Raw genomic sequence first — 17,590 nt, forward strand, 5'->3', positions numbered from 1 at the left:
GAGGTGTAAATAAATACTGTGGAAGTATGGTTTGTAATGAGGATTTTGAACTTATGAGTAAATTTTACTTATCATTTGTCTTTTTTTTTTTTTTCCAGAGGGGAGATAATTAGGTTTATTTACTTATTTATTTTCAATGGAGGTACAGAATATTGAACCCAGGACCCTGTGCATGCTAAGCACACACTCTGCCACTGAGCTGCACCCTCCCCCCTCATTTGTCTTTTAATTTAGGTGGAAAAAAAAAAAGAATTTGTAGTATTAACTTTGGGAGGAAGAGTATCTTTTACTCACACATCCAACCTCACATACACATATATGCCCAGCCCTTTGGTAGAACCATCATTATTATTTTAAACTCCAAAAGGCATCATTATTATTGCTCCTTCAAATTGTTAATTAATAGTCTTTTATATATTTATCTACATATTTACCTTTTCCAGTGCTTTTCTTTCTTTTTTACACTTCCATGCTCCCAACTGGGATTTTTTTTTTCCCTCTAGCCTGAGAGTTTCCTATGGTGTTCCTCTTACTTTGGACCTTTCTGGTATGAGTATGAGTGCGTGTCTGTCTGTCTACGCGTGTGGTGTCTGTCTGTCTGTGTGTCTTTATTTCTCTATTTCTAAAGGATATTTTTCTTAGGCACTGAATTCTAAGTCGACAGTTTTTTCTTTCAGCACTAAGATGTTGTTCTGTTGTTTTATGGCTTCCATAATTTTCTATTGAGAAGTTAGCAGTTACTGTTCTTGTTCTTGTGAAATAATATGTAGTTTTTTTCCCCCTTCCTAACTGCTTTTAATATTGCCGCCTTTAGTTTTCAGTAGTTTGAGTCTGATGGGCCCAGGTGTAGTTCTGTATGTATTTATACTGCTTGGATTTTCCTCAGCTTTTTGAACCTGGCTTGAGTTTCTGATGTAATTTGGTAAGTTTTGGTTATTATTTCTTTCTGCATTGCTTCTGTCCCATTCTTTCTCATCTTGTTCTTTAACTTTTTTAATCGTCTTCCACATTTCTTACCATCTATTTCCCCCTCTCTGTGTTTGAATATTTTTTATTGACCTGTCTTTCAAGTTCACCCGTCCTGTGTTCTGCTGAGTTCACTGTGTTGTTCATTCAATGAGCTCTTAATTTCAGACATTGCAGTTGGCAGTTCCATTTCTACTTGATTCTTTGAAAAAATTGATTTCAATACTGCTTTCAAATACTCCCATTTTCTCCATCTTTCCCCACCTTCTATTTTACCATAGTAATCGTAGTTATTAAGACTTTGCTAATTCTGTCATCTGGAACATGTTTGAGTGTCTTTCTATTGACAGTTTAATCTCTTGATCAACAGTTGCTTAAAAAATTTTTTTTGGATGTCTAATGTTTGATTGTTTGCTAGGTATTATAAATAATATTCATAGAGCTTCAGGATTATGTTATGTTCCTCTCAGGGGTGTAGAGTTTGGTTCTTGAAGACAGTTAATTTATAAGTAGATTGCTTTAATCCCGTCAAGGATTAGTTTTAAAATGTGTTAAGCACATGTATTTCACCTGATTCCTAGGACATGGCCTTTCTAAGATTTCATCTGAAAGCTGAGGATTTTTAACCATCCACTCTAGCTAGGTCTGAACTCATTCTTCCTAATGCTGTTTGACCTCTGAAGTCTTGGCTCAACTCTTCTCTGCCAGGCCACCCAGAGTTGCACTATAAACATAACAGTTTAGGAATCAGCCAAGGATTTGTGAAGGATTTTTACATAGATTTTTGACACTAATTCCTCTGCAGCTCACTCTGCCCTGGTACCCTGTCCACCAAAGTCCATCTGCCTTGTCAGTCCCTAACTGTTCCCTATTTTCTCTATCCATTCAAACTGCCTCTGTCTGGAGACCATCATTAATTTTAAGCTAGTAGAGTGAGGAATAATATTTGGTAATGATCATCTATTTGAAGATTTAAATTGTTGTGATGAGAAAATGCTGGTTAAAATTATTGCTTTTTTTTTAAGGCAGTGACTACTATATGTAAATTTTAGGGCCTTAACTACGTTTAAACTTATTCAGTTAAATGGGGAGGGTATAACTCAATGGTAGAGCACATGCTTAGCATGCCTGAAGTCCTGGGTTCAGTCCCCAGTACCTCTGTGAAAAAATAAGTAAATCTCTTCAGTTAAGTAATCAAGCCAGTAAGTTCCTATTGGGTGTAGCATTGTGATCATCGCCATTACAGTTGTGAGCAAAATCAAGATAAAACCTCTGCCTTGAGTGAGTTTATAGGCTAGTAAAAAGTAGTTTCTGGAGGGGTCGTATTGATTTAAAAAGTGTATTTTATTTTATAAAATGAGTATCACCTATCTGAGGTCTTTCTCTGATTTACATAATCTTGTTAATGAGAATATATATCTCTACTGTTTTGCTGGTTTGATTTAAATCTGATATACAGACCCTTGTTGCATGCTCCCCCCTTTTTTGTGTCAGCTTTTGTTTCAGCTTCTGGTGCCTTTTCTTGGCTATTCTTTTGTTTGTACCGGTTTATAACAGGATGAAGAACTACACAGAGTAATGTGGACAATACATGTTATTCCCAGTCTCCTTTTTTTCCCTGACATTTTTAGATGACAGTGTTAATTATGTCTTTCCTAGAAGATTTATGTTCAAGCCAGTGTTCAGTTTTTTTGCTTAAGGCCAATTGAAAATGACAGCAGATACTGAACTTTAAGTTACCATATGTCATAACAGTATGACATGAAGGCAAGAACCTGTGTAGTATTGACTTGATCACTTTATAAGCTTTTTTGTCATTGTGATATAATCTTTATACTCTCCAAACTTTAGTTGTACTCTTACTCTTCTGCCCCCCTCATCCCACTGCCAGTACCATGCACGGTCTTTAATGGTATGTTAAGAAAGGTACCTATTTTTCCCAAACTTTGTTGCACTGTCTCTAACAATCTTTCTGATATTAAAATGTGTAAGTGGAAGATAACAATATATAAAATTATTATTATTTTTAAATTAGAGAAACCCTTTGCTCTTGATGAAGAAATGCTAGAATGGAGAGTCCGGTGCTTTTCTTAGAGTTTGGTCTGTGTTCCGTTTTATCAAATGATTCTGCTGTAATTTCTTCTCCTTAAAAAATAATATGGACAATATTGGTTCAAATTTAGAGTATTGTCGTAGAAATTAAGAAATTTCTTAGTGTTATTTCTTGATGTTAAGAAATTTATGTTTAATTATTTTCCACTAGGAAACCACCCCTACTCCTAATCCCCCACCTACAGAAGAAGAGAAAACAGAATCTAATCAGGAGGTTGCTAATCCAGAACACTATATTAAACATCCTTTACAGAACAGGTAAGCTTTCTGACACATAGGTTTTCTGACTTAGGCAACAAGGTAAATGGTGAATGGGACAGGTTTGGAGGGAAAGGTTAGATGAGACTAGTTTTAGATATGTTAGGTTGAGGATTCTGTTTTCACTTGGATGACCCACGCCTAGCAAGCAGCTTTTGTGTGTGAATCTTGAGCTCAGAAAGGAGAAATGTTTGAAAGATTGGTTTGAAATTCATCAGTAATGGTAATTGATGGTAATTGAAATTGCAGTAGTAAATGAGTTCTCATAAGTGAACTTGACCCATGACAGAGGCTTGGAATATTAGCACATAGGGTTTTTTTTTGAGGGAGAATGCCTATGAAAAGTATAGACATATAAACTATATAAACTAGGACAGAGTGCTGGTCATGGAAACCAAGAAAATGATATGTTTTAAAGACAAGATGGTCAACAGTATATGTGTCACAAAAAGGTCGAATATTCATTGGATTGATTGAATGACGAGTTCTTGCTAACATAGAGTTTGTAGGGTAGATGATAGATTTGAGACTTTGAATAGAAAGTAAACAAACGAATAGAGCAGGAATAGGCAATTTGAAGTTGGTCTGTGAAGGAGAAAAGAGAGCTATGGGATGTGGAGTCTGGAGGCTGGTTGGTTTGTATTTAAAGATAAGTTAGAATAGGAGAGTTAAGATGAGTTAAGTTTTCATACTTATAGTGTAATAGTTTAATAGTTTAGTATATGGTTTTTCCTAACTCTGCCCTATCACTTCCCAGTATGTTTGTATTTTTACTTAATTGTCTTTCTGGTTTATATAATGAAGATTAACATGAATTCACTGAGAGCTGATGGTGGGAAGAAAATGGCAAACTAGAAACATTGTAAGAATGTGGAGGAAAGTAAACTGGAATTAACTTCTGAGGATCTTTAAGTATTTTGATTCCTTTCATTCCCTCAGTCCTGGGCCTTTTACTCTTTACTTTAAAGATCCCACAAGCCTGTCTATGATTTAGTTGCATTCATCTAAATATGTTGTCATCATTTCTTCATTATCATGATAGACCTACTGAAATAAAATAGTCCAGTCACGTTTTAGTAGTGTTTTCTTAGGAGACCTGAGGTTCAGCCTGTCCTCCAGTGAGGAACAAACCAGTTCTCTAGACAATGGGGATTATTGCCACATAGTGAGATATCAATGGTCAAATAGTCCATAAAGGATAAAAATCCATTCTGAGGATTTTTATAATAAAGTAGTAAGTTGAACAGTCTTTTAATTGCCAGTCGAATTGGTCCTAGTCTGATTTATGAAAACAATGTCTTGTTTTAAATTTGCATTTCTTTCTTTGAAGTTTCAAAACACTTTCTGTATTGTATTGATCATTTTTATTTTCACCTGTGGGCAGTCTGTTCAGTTCTTTTGTCTATTATTTTCTTTTTGGTTCTCTTTTCAAGTCTATTTCCAAGCATTGTATATTAGGGATGATAACCCATCCAAGGAGGGGGAATAGGTTGAAAATGCATTTCCGAATCATTTGTCCTATAACATTGTTTATGGAATTTTTTTTTTAAGAGGTTTTTGATTTTCATGTAATCAAATGCCAACTTTCCTCCATGGTTTCTGGGTTTCGTGTCAGTCTTAGGAGAACTTTACTCACTCATTTATCCTATTTAATAGCTGCATAGTAGTCTCTTGCATGGATATTTTATTTAAACCAGCAGTTCTCAGACTTTCTGATCTCATGACCCCTTTACATTCTTAAAAATTACTGAGGATTCCACAGTGCTTTGATTATGTACACTTTTATTTCCATTTGTTACATTAGAAAGTAAACCTAAAAAAATGTAAAATTACATATTCACTTAAACAGCCCATAACTTGTTCATGTAAATATTTTAATGAAAAAATTTATTCAAAATAAAAAATACTTAGTGGGAAGAATAGTATTCTTGCATTTTTATAAATCCTTTCAAGTGTCTGACTTAGAAGAAGTCAGCTGGATTTTTATAGCTGCTTTCTGCATTTCAGTCTTTGGAGATGAGTTGTTTCAAAGAAACTAAGAATAAAATATGTCCTCACAGGTACATGGCTGGAAAAGGGAGTTTTTTTTTTTTTAATTTTTTTTGGAAAAGGGAGAATTTTTAATAGCCTTTTAAAAGAATTATGGATATCTCCTTGATACTAGGTTTCTTATAGGTTAGTTGTAGTGTAGAATCTGAAACCGTATCTAAGCTTTTTCTACTTTGTTACATTAAAATCCATTGGCCTATCTTACATTTGTAATGGATCCTTCTTCACTCGTGCATGAATTTGCACACCACTGGTCATTTGGAAAATACTGGTTCAGTGAGTTTGCAGAGCATCCAGATATTGGCACTTTTCATTATATAGTATCAAAACAATAACATTCGTTAATATTAGTGTTAAACTCATCAGAAATGTCTTTAAGTTTTAATAAGTTGTCAAGCTCACAGTGACACATACAGGCTTTCCAGAATTCTGGTTTTCTCCTGAAAGCTCAAATTTTAACAACTGTCTCACTCTGTTCATTTTTCGAGAGATAGCCATCTGATCAGCCTTTCTTCCAAGTAAAAATGGTGTTCCATGAAAAAGTGACTGGTTCATCTCATAATTCAGTTGCCTAAGAATTGTATTTTGGTATGCAGAAGTGTTTTTGTGTGGGAAAAAACATGTACACAGATTGAAATTTAATGAAACCAATAATTTTTACTGCTTCATCAATGGCATTATTAACTGAAATGGACATTGTTATTACTATAAGAGTTGGTAATAATAAAGGATACAGTGACTACTAGTATGAGTTGATACCACTATATGATTCTTGCCTGCAAAACTAGTAGATTTACTAGCCATTGCTTTTGTATCATCAGTGCAGATGGCAACACAGTGAAAAATTAAAATAATGTCTTAGCATTATTATGAAATAGTTTTTACTTACTAGCTCTCCTGAAAGAGTCTTAGGGTCCTCTAGGGGCCTGCAAACCAGATTTTGAGAACTATGACTTAAATAATCCCTTGCTGATAGGCACATAAGATGTTTCCAAATTTTCCAAAATTAGGAACGTTCTTGTACAAACTTTTGCTTAGTCATCCAGTTACTTTCTTAGGATAAGTCTTTATATGTTTAATTGCTGAATGTGGTTTTTTTTTTAAAGACTGTATTAAATTTTATTATTTATTATTTTAAATTGAAGTATAATTGAGTTATAACATTAGTTTCAGATATATAACATAATGATTCAGTATTTCTGTATGTTGTGAAATGATCACCACAGTAAGTATAGTTAACATCCATCATAGTATAGATTTATAAGTTTTTTTTCTTGTGAAGAGAATTTTTAGGATTTAGTCTCTTAGTAACTTTGAAATTTATGGTGCAGTATTATGAACTATAGTCACCATGTTGTGCATCACATCCTCATGACTTTTTTTGTTTTATAACTGGAAGTTTGTACCATTTGACACCTTTCATGCATTCTTCCAACCCTGTGTCTCTGGGAACCACCAGTCTGTTATCTGTATCAGTGAGCTTAGGCAGTGGTTGTTTGTTTTTGTTTTTGTTTGTTTGCTTTGTGTTTTAAGATTCCACATATAACTGAAATCATATGGTATTTGTTTTTCCTGTCTACTGTCTGATTTATTTCACTTAGCATGGAGTCCTCAGAGTCCATCCATGTTCTAAATGGCAAGATTTCCTTCTTTTTTTTTTAATGGCTGAATAATCCATTGACTATATATACCACATTTTCTTTTTTCATCTCTTGATGGAGATTTAGGTTGCTTCTATGTCTTGGCTACTGTAAATCTGCAGTAAACATGGGATGCATATATTTTTTAAAGTTCATGTTTGTTTTCTTCAGGTAAATGCCTAGAACTGAAATTGCTGGGTCAAATTGTAGTTCTTCTTTTAATTTTTTGAGGAAAGACTCAATTTTTAGAGTTACAGATTACAGTTCTTGACGTTGTCTGTGGGTGTGTAATAGTTTTTCTGCCTTTGCTTTTTTTCCCCTGATATTGGTTAGCAAATAGATTATAGTTTTTTTTAAGTAGGTGTTGAAATGCATCTCATTTTTATGTCTGAGATTAACAAGCATTAATCATGAAGTTATGAAATATATGTCCATTTGGAAACCTGTCTTCAGGCAACATTTTTATCAATGGGTAAATGAGATTCCCTTTAATTCAGAAAATACAATTTTACTGAAGATGAATCGTTGGGATAACATTTAAATGTAACTTTGATGTGACGTGAGTTTATCTTCAAAGTATTAGAATAGATCTATTTTCAGCAAAAATGTATACAGATATATATATAGAAACTAGTAATATGTTATTTTAGAATATCTGTAGTAGCATTACTCAATCAGGTCTTTTATTTTGTTATTTTTTTCCCATTTGTGTGTTTGGGTCCCCCCTTCCTAGCACTCTGATTTCTCTCCTCTTGTTTTTCTGTAAATTCAACTTTCCTGTTCCCTACTTTCTTTTCCAGTTAAGTGTTCCTGCTTTATTTTTTTAGGTAACTTGTGCTTAATTATCTTTGTCATAGCACTTAGAACACTATAATTGTCTCTCTACAACATTTCTTTGAATCCCTTGTGGAATGAGCCTAAGTGGATCTCTTAAGGATAGCAGAGAATCTGTTACATAGTAGGTACAAAATCCATACTTTTAAAATGAAAGAAATAGAGAAAATTACTCATTATTTGCTACTATAAATAAAATTTTAATTAACTTATTTTCACTTGTGGTGAAACACATACATAAAATTTACCATCCTAACCATTTTTTGAATGTATAATTCAGTAGTATTAAGTATATCCACGTTGTTGTGCAAACAGTCTCCAGAACTCTTATTTTGCAGGAAAACTTACACTCTATACTTATTAAACAACAACTCTCCATTCTCCTTCCCTTTTAGCCCCTGGCAACCACCATTCTACTTTCTCTCTTTGAATCTGACTACTCTAGGTACCTCATATAAGTGGAATTATACAGCATTTGTCTTTTTTGGTTGGCTTATTTCACGTTCTTATCTTTTTAGAGCTCTTTAGTATTCCATTGTATATTCTACACCACATTTTGTTAATTTTGTTCATCTGTTCACCTGTCAGTGGACACTTGGGTTACTTCCCTCTTTGGCTTTTTTGAGTAATGCTGCTTTTAGCATGGATGAAAAACTACCCTTTTGTTGTTGTTGATGACACTTTCTGTTTTTAGATGGGCACTCTGGTTTTTTAAAAATGATAAAAGCAAAACTTGGCAAGCAAACCTTCGGCTGATCTCTAAGTTTGATACTGTTGAAGACTTTTGGGCGTAAGTAACCATTTTATATTTTATGATTGTTTTATTCATTTTGTAATTTTTCATTTTATGTTTCAGCCACAAAGTGAAGGGTAAGGTGAATAGTTAACATTCACCTTTTTGTTTATCTGTCTTCTCACAACTGTTTGAACTGGTGATTATTCCTCATCAGTTTTTGAAAGCTTCTGTCTTGTCATCGTTCAGCTCTGCCTATTCTCTCTTCCTTGTTCTGAGATATCCTTCATTGAGAATTTTTATTGTCCTTAGAAGTTTTGACAAATTGTTGGAGCTTATCCTCTTTCTTGGGTGCTCAGATGTATTTGTCCCATACTTGGATTTTCCAGAGCTTTGTTAGATCTCTATTTCTGCAAATTCTTTTTAGTGTGTAACATCTAGATTTCTTGTGATAGGGATTCTGAGATTTCAAAGGCTGAACTGCGTAAAATTCAGGGTTTGTTAAAGAATGTGACAGTATCTGCAATGATAGTTTATTAATACCAATATACTTTGTGATCAACTTCAAGAAAAATAGTTGAAATATTTTTGAGATTTTGTTTCAGAGTTAGAAAAAAGTTAAAAAGTTGTTTGGCTTTCACCAGTTTACATAATTGTGATTTTAAGTAGGCATCTAATTAGAACATGGCTCCACACTTTAGTTGTATGTAAGCAATATCATAGCTTGGTGGATTTTTACACCATAATTTAGTGGTAAATCCACCAGCTTTCTATAAATATCTAAGTCACTTCTTAATTTCTCACTTTTGGGGGGCAAATTTAGTGGTAAACAACCAGTTAGGGTTTTTATTTTGGATGTATCCAGTATATAATGTTAAAATTCTGTTTAATAAAAGTGCCATTATACACACTGTATGTAAACTTACTAAGAGACCTTACAGAATGATGAAGGAGAAAGGAGGCAGCAGAAAGAAACTGATCTTTTCTACCTTGAATGCCATTGAAGGAGGTCACTTCCACACTATCCGTTAATTTTATAAAAGTGGTGGTGGTAATTCTTTAGTTCGTATCCAGGTCTCTCTTTTGCCTAGTAGAAGCTGTCAGTGATAATGTAGTTTGGGAAGAGTTACCATTAAAAAAACAACCCAACAGACCTATGCTGTCTCACCCAAATTGGATTTGAGTTTTTACACTGTGGAGTGTGATCCAAAGGATGCCAGACTCTTAAAACCCTGCTTGAAATATTCATAAACTGGCTTAAAATTACACCAAGAGAATCTTACTAAGGATAATAGCATCATTCATGGTCTGTAGTCATATAGCTAAGATCATCACTTTTGTATCTGACGTTGGAGACATTGACTCTGTTGTCAGTTTTGTAACAGTTTTGCTGTCAGGAGATCTTATGATCTAGCCTTCTCCTTTCAGGCTAGTGAAATCTAGTCATCCTAAATGTTAATCTGTTACATTGCTATTTGGGAAATAATTTAGAAACACAGATTCTATGCTTCCCCCCTATATTTAAGGAATTAAAATCCCAAGGAGAAGAGTATGAAACTGGGGTGGATGGGTGTGTGTGTGTGTGTGTTTTAAGTTCCCCAAAAGATTATTATGCTGGCTGATTGGTAATGGTCTGTGGTGGTTAAGTGGGGAACCGTTGGTCTGTTCTACTCTTGGTTACTTTCAAGGATAATAATGTTGGTTTATTTCAATCATGCAATCCTTATAGTCAGGAAGTTTGTCTTGCTTTCTCTTGACTTTTTCTATTTTGTGTGGTTACATTTGCTCATGAGCCTCACGAATTCTTTCATCTACTTAAAGCCACCTCACACCTTTATTCTCAGTTTCTTGTGTTTACATGTGTATGTATTAAGTTAACTGATACATCAAAATATTTTTATTAGAATAAAATTATTAAAAATACTTTCTTTAAACTCATCATATGTTGATTCTTAAAGCTGACTATTATTAAAATCTATTTGGTCCACTTCAGAGCTTGATTGCATAGAAAAAAAGTAAACATGAGCTTTTATCTTATTTTTTTCTTATTCTCTGAATGTACATATAAGCACCTAAACTCTGCATTACATATTCTGTTTATAATTGTCCTTTTCTTTTACCTAGTCTGTACAACCATATCCAGTTGTCTAGTAATTTAATGCCTGGCTGTGACTACTCACTTTTTAAGGTATGCTTGTTAATTTCATGTATTTAGTGTAAGACTCAACCATTCAGGTAGTCATTAAAAAGCTTGCCATAAACTTAACAATGGTTAATGCTCTGATGCTTGGAGAATAATTAAATTAGTGTTACCAGGCTTTAGCATAAATATATTTTGCCCTTTTTTTGTATAAACAATTAAAATTGAGAGTCTTATTTGATGGGCACATAGTATGATTGATTTGGAGAGAGCTTTGATCCTACAGTGCAGTCTATTCTTTATTTATTTAAGTAGACTGAAGTTCAGAGTTTGCCAGGAATTCTTAACCTGAGGTAATGTGAGTCCTTGAGATATTTGTTAGTGAGTTTTGTAAGGTGGCAGTGGGTGGTATATTCATTAGCTCTCTGAAATTGCATAATTCCTATATATATTTTCTAGGTATAGAAATGTATATAGCTTCTCAGAGGTGTTACTCAGAATGTTTTGGAGCCTCCAAATTAAGTGAAACCCAAGGTTTGATAGCTAATAAGTGCTCAGGTCAGGGATCTAATTCTGCAATCCCATGCCTCTGGCTTTAAGTCTCATGTGTTTTCTTCCCCACTACATCAGTAATGGTTTTGTGGGAATAAAGTAAAAAGCTTAACAGCGTTGTGGTTTGCTGTTTCCAGTGATGATGTCTTAAGTTAACGTAACAATAATGTAACAATCTAACAGTGTTGTCTCCTAACCTTGTAGGATGGTATTGAGCCTATGTGGGAAGATGAGAAAAACAAACGAGGAGGACGATGGCTAATTACATTGAACAAACAGCAGAGACGAAGTGACCTGGATCGCTTTTGGCTAGAGACAGTAAGGTTTTAAAATGATAAAGCTGTTTTTGAGTACTGAAAGTTAATTGACATTATTTATGTTACTTAATCAAGGAGGAAATAAGGATGCCCACTCTAGAAATGTAAGCCAGCACTTAATTTTGTTCTGTCATGTGAATCTTATTTACATTTTACCCTCCACCACATTACAAATCCAGAAAGTGATTGGCAGTGGACTCACCTTATACAATAAGCTCATCCTGGTCATTTCATTAATTTCAAAATTATAGAGCCTCTCACATATTTTATGATGTAAGTTTTTACAATTCTCTTAAACTATTGCTTTGTATACCAAACTTTTTAGATCAATGAAGTAAACAGTGAAATTGTAGCTTGATATCATTCAGCTTATATGTTATGATGCAAGTTGGACCTTTTGGCTTCATACAACATTTATTATGAGTTAATAGGCATTTTCTCTAATAAGAGGTTTTAAACCCCAAGCTTTTAGGAGCTGGGGTTATAGTCTCTTTTGTATCCCTAGCACTTGGCACGTTATCTGGTTATAGTTAGCACTTATTAAGTTAATCAGTAATAAATATTCAAATGAATGACTTTTTAACAGAAGAAACTTGTTTTTGCTTTGGGGAAAGGTTATCAGTAAATATCATTTTAGAATTCCACATTAAAAAGTCATTTCAGTTTTGTAAGGTGACGTTTCTTGAGATGGGTGGGGTGGTGGTATAATACTTAATACCATTGAACAGTACACTTAAAAATGGTTAACATGGTAAAATTTATGTTGTATATTTACCACAATTAAAAAGAACACATTAGAAAGTGTTGATGAAAGTTATCAGGAACAAGAGACAGTTATCTACTATGAACAGCTATCTCAGTTATTCCATTAATGTTTGTTTGCTGGCAGGTATAAGCAGCAGAGCAAATGAGTATTAATAAAATAAATCACCTTTTATGTGCCTTGACATTATTCGCTCAATTTGCTGATACAGTTAACACAACTGTAAATGTTCTTGATATTAAACAGAGAAATAAATTAACAAGTGAACTTTTAAAAAGCCAACACAAAGAACTATATATATATAAATGTAATTTAGACATTTAAAATATCAACTTAAAAATCTATCCAGCATCTGCTTTGAAACATATTTTTATGTCAAAACATGGTTTTTGTTTATTGAAAATAAACAGAGTGAAATTTTGTAATAGTAAACCATTGTTCTGTTAGCCAAAAAAATAAGTGATAAAGGATGAGGATATCTAAAGCCATGAGAAGAACACAGTACTAGCAACAGACTTACCGTATCATAGTAATAATCAACAGCAAGTCACTTTATTTTCAGCTGTACTCTAAAACACTAGTGGTTAGTTGTTCACCTGGAGCCTTCGAAGAATTTAAATTCATGTTTGGGGTTTACCTGTCTAGATAATACATTGAACAAAGACAACATTTGAGATTTCCCTCAGCATAATTTAGAAATATAACAGAGGGCAGTAAATGCATGCACACTGAGCAATCAGCCTTGTTGAGTATTTAGATAATGTATACAACATAATGTTGATTTTAGATTATCTACAGAAAATAAGACCCAACAGAACAATATTCAAAAGAAAGCTGTAGAAGCTGAAGATTAGCATCCTGAAGACTGGAGAGATACCTGCTCTGGCCATGCAAATCTCCATGACTACCACTTACTTATCTCTTCTCTTACTCATAGACTTGATCATTAATCCCTGCATGTTTTTCATATACTGGCTCAGATTTTTTCATAAAGTTACAATTTTAAAAAGTCAGCTCTTGGTTTTAAAACTTTTTTTAGTTTTGTATATATATATATAAGAGACATCTGCAGTTTAATAAGCTGTTTATAATCTACTGAATGTAATTTGGGATTGGGTTTTTCTTTTAAGCTGCTGTGCCTTATTGGAGAATCTTTTGATGACTACAGTGATGATGTATGTGGAGCTGTTGTTAATGTTAGAGCTAAAGGTGATAAGATAGCAATATGGACTACTGAATGTGAAAACAGAGAAGCTGTTACACATATAGGGTAAGTTTGCTGCTTGTATTTTTAAAATAGATAACTAAAAGCAGAAGTACTTTTTCAATAAAAGGATCAAGATCATAAATTAGATCATTATTTTCCTTGTTTTCACGGACACGTATAATCTTGAACTGCTATTGGTATTCAGTGTCTTGATCATATTTTTTTCACTTCCATAAAATTTCTTTTTTCTAGCAATGGAGTATATACTCACCAGACACTCAATGGCATGTAGCATTTTATTATTTATTAATTGAGAATATGTCTTATCTACTTTAAAATCATAGTGCTAACATGTAATACTCAATAATTTGGTGAGTAGTATTTGTATATTTTGTGCATAAGTGCACACTATACATAAAATTTTCATTGAAATTTAAGTGGTAATACTTCGTTCATATTTAAAACCCACATGTTTAAGTTTTTTTTAACTTATTTTGATAAATATAATTACAAAAATGGCCTGTATTTTATTCCCCCACACACACATATCAGTCAGTGTTAACTAGGATTTTCTTTTTATTACAATTAAATTAGTAAAATTAAACTTCAAATTTTGTGTTAAAATTAAGTGCTGGTCATAGGCCACAATATGTTTGGTTTGTTCCTTTGTGTGTTGATTTTTCGAACATTATGAATTCTGCTATGAACATAATCCCTTTCTGGATTAAAAGGTATGGGGATTTTCGAAGTTTCATTCTCCAGAGAGTTTCTATAAGAGGAAGTTGATTGATTTGTCATCATGTTCCTAATTTGTCAGCATCAAAACTTAAATTGTGCAGGTTTCGTATTTCTTTGAAAGTGGGTTAAAGAAATTAAGTATGAATTTCTTTCCTCTGGAAATTTTTTGTCTCAATATTAAAAGTTTTTGAAATCTCATAAAACACTTGAGTTCAGTTTTTCACAGAAAGTGAATATGAAAGATAGGCTGACAAGGTAAAATTGGGGACATCAGAGAACATCACAGGTCAAGTTAGGAATCTGATATCTGAGAAAAAAGAGCAAAATTTTAAAAATAAGCACCAAAAGGAAATAAAACTAATGGGATATACATTTTCAGGAGCTAGATTCTCCAGTATGATACTAAGGCAATTCATTCATACTCCATGCTCCAGAAGATTTCACTAAAAGTATCTAAAAATAATCTTATCATAACTAAAATTATAACTATTATCAGATTTACATTAGGATACAATGTATTTATTACCTTCAATTATACTTAATCAGTAAATATGATTGTGCAGTAATAGACAATATTTACTAAGGTTTATCTATAAAATATAATTGAAACATTTTAGATCAGAAAATTAAAATAGACATGTGTATGTAATTGATTTTGTGTAAATTGATTATACATGTGATACAGCTCCACCATATGTATTTGTGATTGTTTGTGAATAACCTAATATTCTAAACTATAAACACCATGAGCCCATGGGCTGTCCCTGCTTTCTTTAGTATTAATTTATTAATGATTATCACAGTACCTGATTCTCAAATATTAGTTAAGTGAGAAACTAAGATTGTTGTGAAAATGAAGAGTACATTTTACTAAAAGGAAAAGGGTGTACAATTTCCTATTTCTAGGTATTTTTTTTTATATATAAAGAATAAAAATACTGAATTTGGTGGATGTGTGTTTAAATAAAAATTAATGGCTCCTTTTCTTCCTTTTCTTTTAGGAGGGTATACAAGGAAAGGTTAGGACTTCCTCCAAAGATAGTGATTGGTTATCAGTCCCATGCAGACACAGCTACTAAGAGCGGCTCCACCACTAAAAATAGGTTTGTTGTTTAAGAAGACACCTTCTGAGTATTCTCATAGGAGACTGCGTCAAGCAATCGAGATTTGGGAGCTGAACCAAAGCCTCTTCAAAAGCAGAGTGGACTGCATTTAAATTTGATTTCCATCTAAATATTGCTAAGATATAAGAGAAGTCTCATTCGCCTTTGTCTTGTACTTCTGTGTTCATTTTTTTTTTTTTTTTTTGGCTAGAGTGTCCACTATCCCAATCAAAGAATTACAGTACACATCGTCCCCACAATCCATAAATGTGTTCCTGGCTCACTCTGTAATAGCTTAGTATAATTAACCATTACAAACACATTTGACCCACCCACAATATTAAAAAAAGAATTTGCATTTCTGTATCTTACAGGAGAAAGATTCTGTTTATGTTCCATTGTACGCAGGAGCATATTTTGCTGGTTTGAAAGAGTATGATGCATACAGTTTTCTAGCAATTTTCTTTGTTTCTTTTTACAGCATTGTCTGTGCTGTACTCTTGCTGATGGCTGCTAGATTTTAATTTATTTGTTTCCCTACTTGATAACATTAGTGATTCTGATTTCAGTTTTTCATTTGTTTTGCTTTTGTTTTTTTCCTCATGTAACATTGGTGAAGGATCCAGGAATATGACACAAAGGTGGAATAAACATTAATTTTGTGCATTCTTTGGTAATATTTTTGTTTTTTGTAACTACAAAGCTTTGCTACAAATTTATGCATTTCATTCAAATCAGTGATCTATGTTTGTGTGATTTCCTAAACATAATTGTGGATTATAAAAAATGTAACATCATAATTACATTCCTAATTAGACTTAGTATGTCTGTTTTTGTATCTTTATGCTGTATTTTAACACTTTGTATTACTTAGGTTATTTTGCTTTGGTTAAAAAAAAATGGCTCAAGTAGGAAAGCGGTCCCATTCATATTAAGACAGTGTACAAAACTGTAAATAAAATGTGTACAGTGAATTGTCTTTTAGACAACTAGATTTGTCCTTTTATTTCTCCATCTCTGTAGAAGGAATTTGTACTTCTTATTGCAGGGCAGTCTCTATTGTGTCTTCTCTTGTAGTGTCTTCCATATGAATAGTATAAGTTTTGGAGCATTAGTTTGATTATTATGTTTATTTCAATTTTTAATAAATTGAATAGGTAGAATCATATATATGGAATTAAATTGATGTGGCTACCTTTATTTTTTTATAAAGTAAGGCATGGTCCTTCAGTGTTAGGTAAATATTGTACTCTTAATATGTTAAAAAACTCATGAAAATTGCGACCTTGGTGCATCACCATTTGATTGATAGGTATTACAGTTGTAAAACTTGGTTGCTGAATTGCAATATCCTTCTGTTAAGTGTCAAAATGATAGCATAAAGAAAGGGTACAAGTGGTGGGAGTGTATGCATTAAGAATTTTGTTAGTGTTGCTGTCTAAATAGAATGGAATAAACAGGTATGAAGACTTGTATTTATAATAAATTGGTATAGTATGGTTTTATGTAAACTTAAAAATTTGATCTACTCTTTGTAGGTTTCATTTGAAAGCACACTTGAAAACAGTTTGTAATACATAATTGTATATTTCAGATCCTGTGAAATAAAATCGGCTATATCAGACAAAAGGGTAAGCTGAACTGTAGGTAGGATGAAAACCATTAGTTGAGAAGAAGTTTTGTCTTTAGGTGGTGATTATGAATCAGTCATTTAAAAACTGATAAGCTTGACAAAAATCCTATATAAAATAAACATGAAATTGTATTGATTTCACTGAAGAATTTATAACAGTGTAAAAGGTACCACAAGCTACCATCTGAGTACTCTTAATACCACAAACACCTCTTGTTCAGTGTTCTAGAAATAGTGAATCTTTTGTATTTATAATCTTAATATACTGTACCTTGGGTGATTGGTTAAGGTGATTTATTGTCTTTGTTGATAATGTGTAGTTGTGAGCACTTCAAGAGCTTGCTTAAAAGTGACAGTGATGGTGGTGTGTTAGCAATGGGTGGCATTGGAGGAATATATCAGAAATTAGTGCTTTAATGCTTTATTTCCTTAATTCTAAGAGGCAGTCCATTTTAGGAAGTGTCAGCTTTGGAGGTAGAGGAGGAATAATGCATTAAATGTATGCAGTTCTAAATTTTTTTGAAAAAGTCCTAATTTATAGCATT

At 32.9% G+C, this 17,590-nt stretch overlaps 1 protein-coding gene across 1 annotated transcript in view; it reads left to right on the forward strand.

The window, feature by feature from the left end:
• EIF4E (eukaryotic translation initiation factor 4E) overlaps positions 1-16,396 on the forward strand; it is a 34,665-nt gene extending 18,269 nt beyond the window's left edge. Inside the window, exons 2-7 of the mRNA XM_010980609.3 lie at positions 3,230-3,336; positions 8,554-8,649; positions 10,717-10,780; positions 11,489-11,602; positions 13,495-13,634; positions 15,311-16,396. Of these exons, the coding sequence (XP_010978911.1) occupies positions 3,230-3,336; positions 8,554-8,649; positions 10,717-10,780; positions 11,489-11,602; positions 13,495-13,634; positions 15,311-15,425 (636 nt within the window). The 3' untranslated portion in view covers positions 15,426-16,396. The remainder of the gene's footprint in view (positions 1-3,229; positions 3,337-8,553; positions 8,650-10,716; positions 10,781-11,488; positions 11,603-13,494; positions 13,635-15,310) is intronic.
• The last annotated feature ends 1,194 nt before the right edge of the window (positions 16,397-17,590 follow it).

Source organism: Camelus dromedarius, chromosome 1, assembly GCF_036321535.1.
Source record: "Camelus dromedarius isolate mCamDro1 chromosome 1, mCamDro1.pat, whole genome shotgun sequence".
Classification (NCBI taxonomy): domain Eukaryota; kingdom Metazoa; phylum Chordata; class Mammalia; order Artiodactyla; family Camelidae; genus Camelus; species Camelus dromedarius.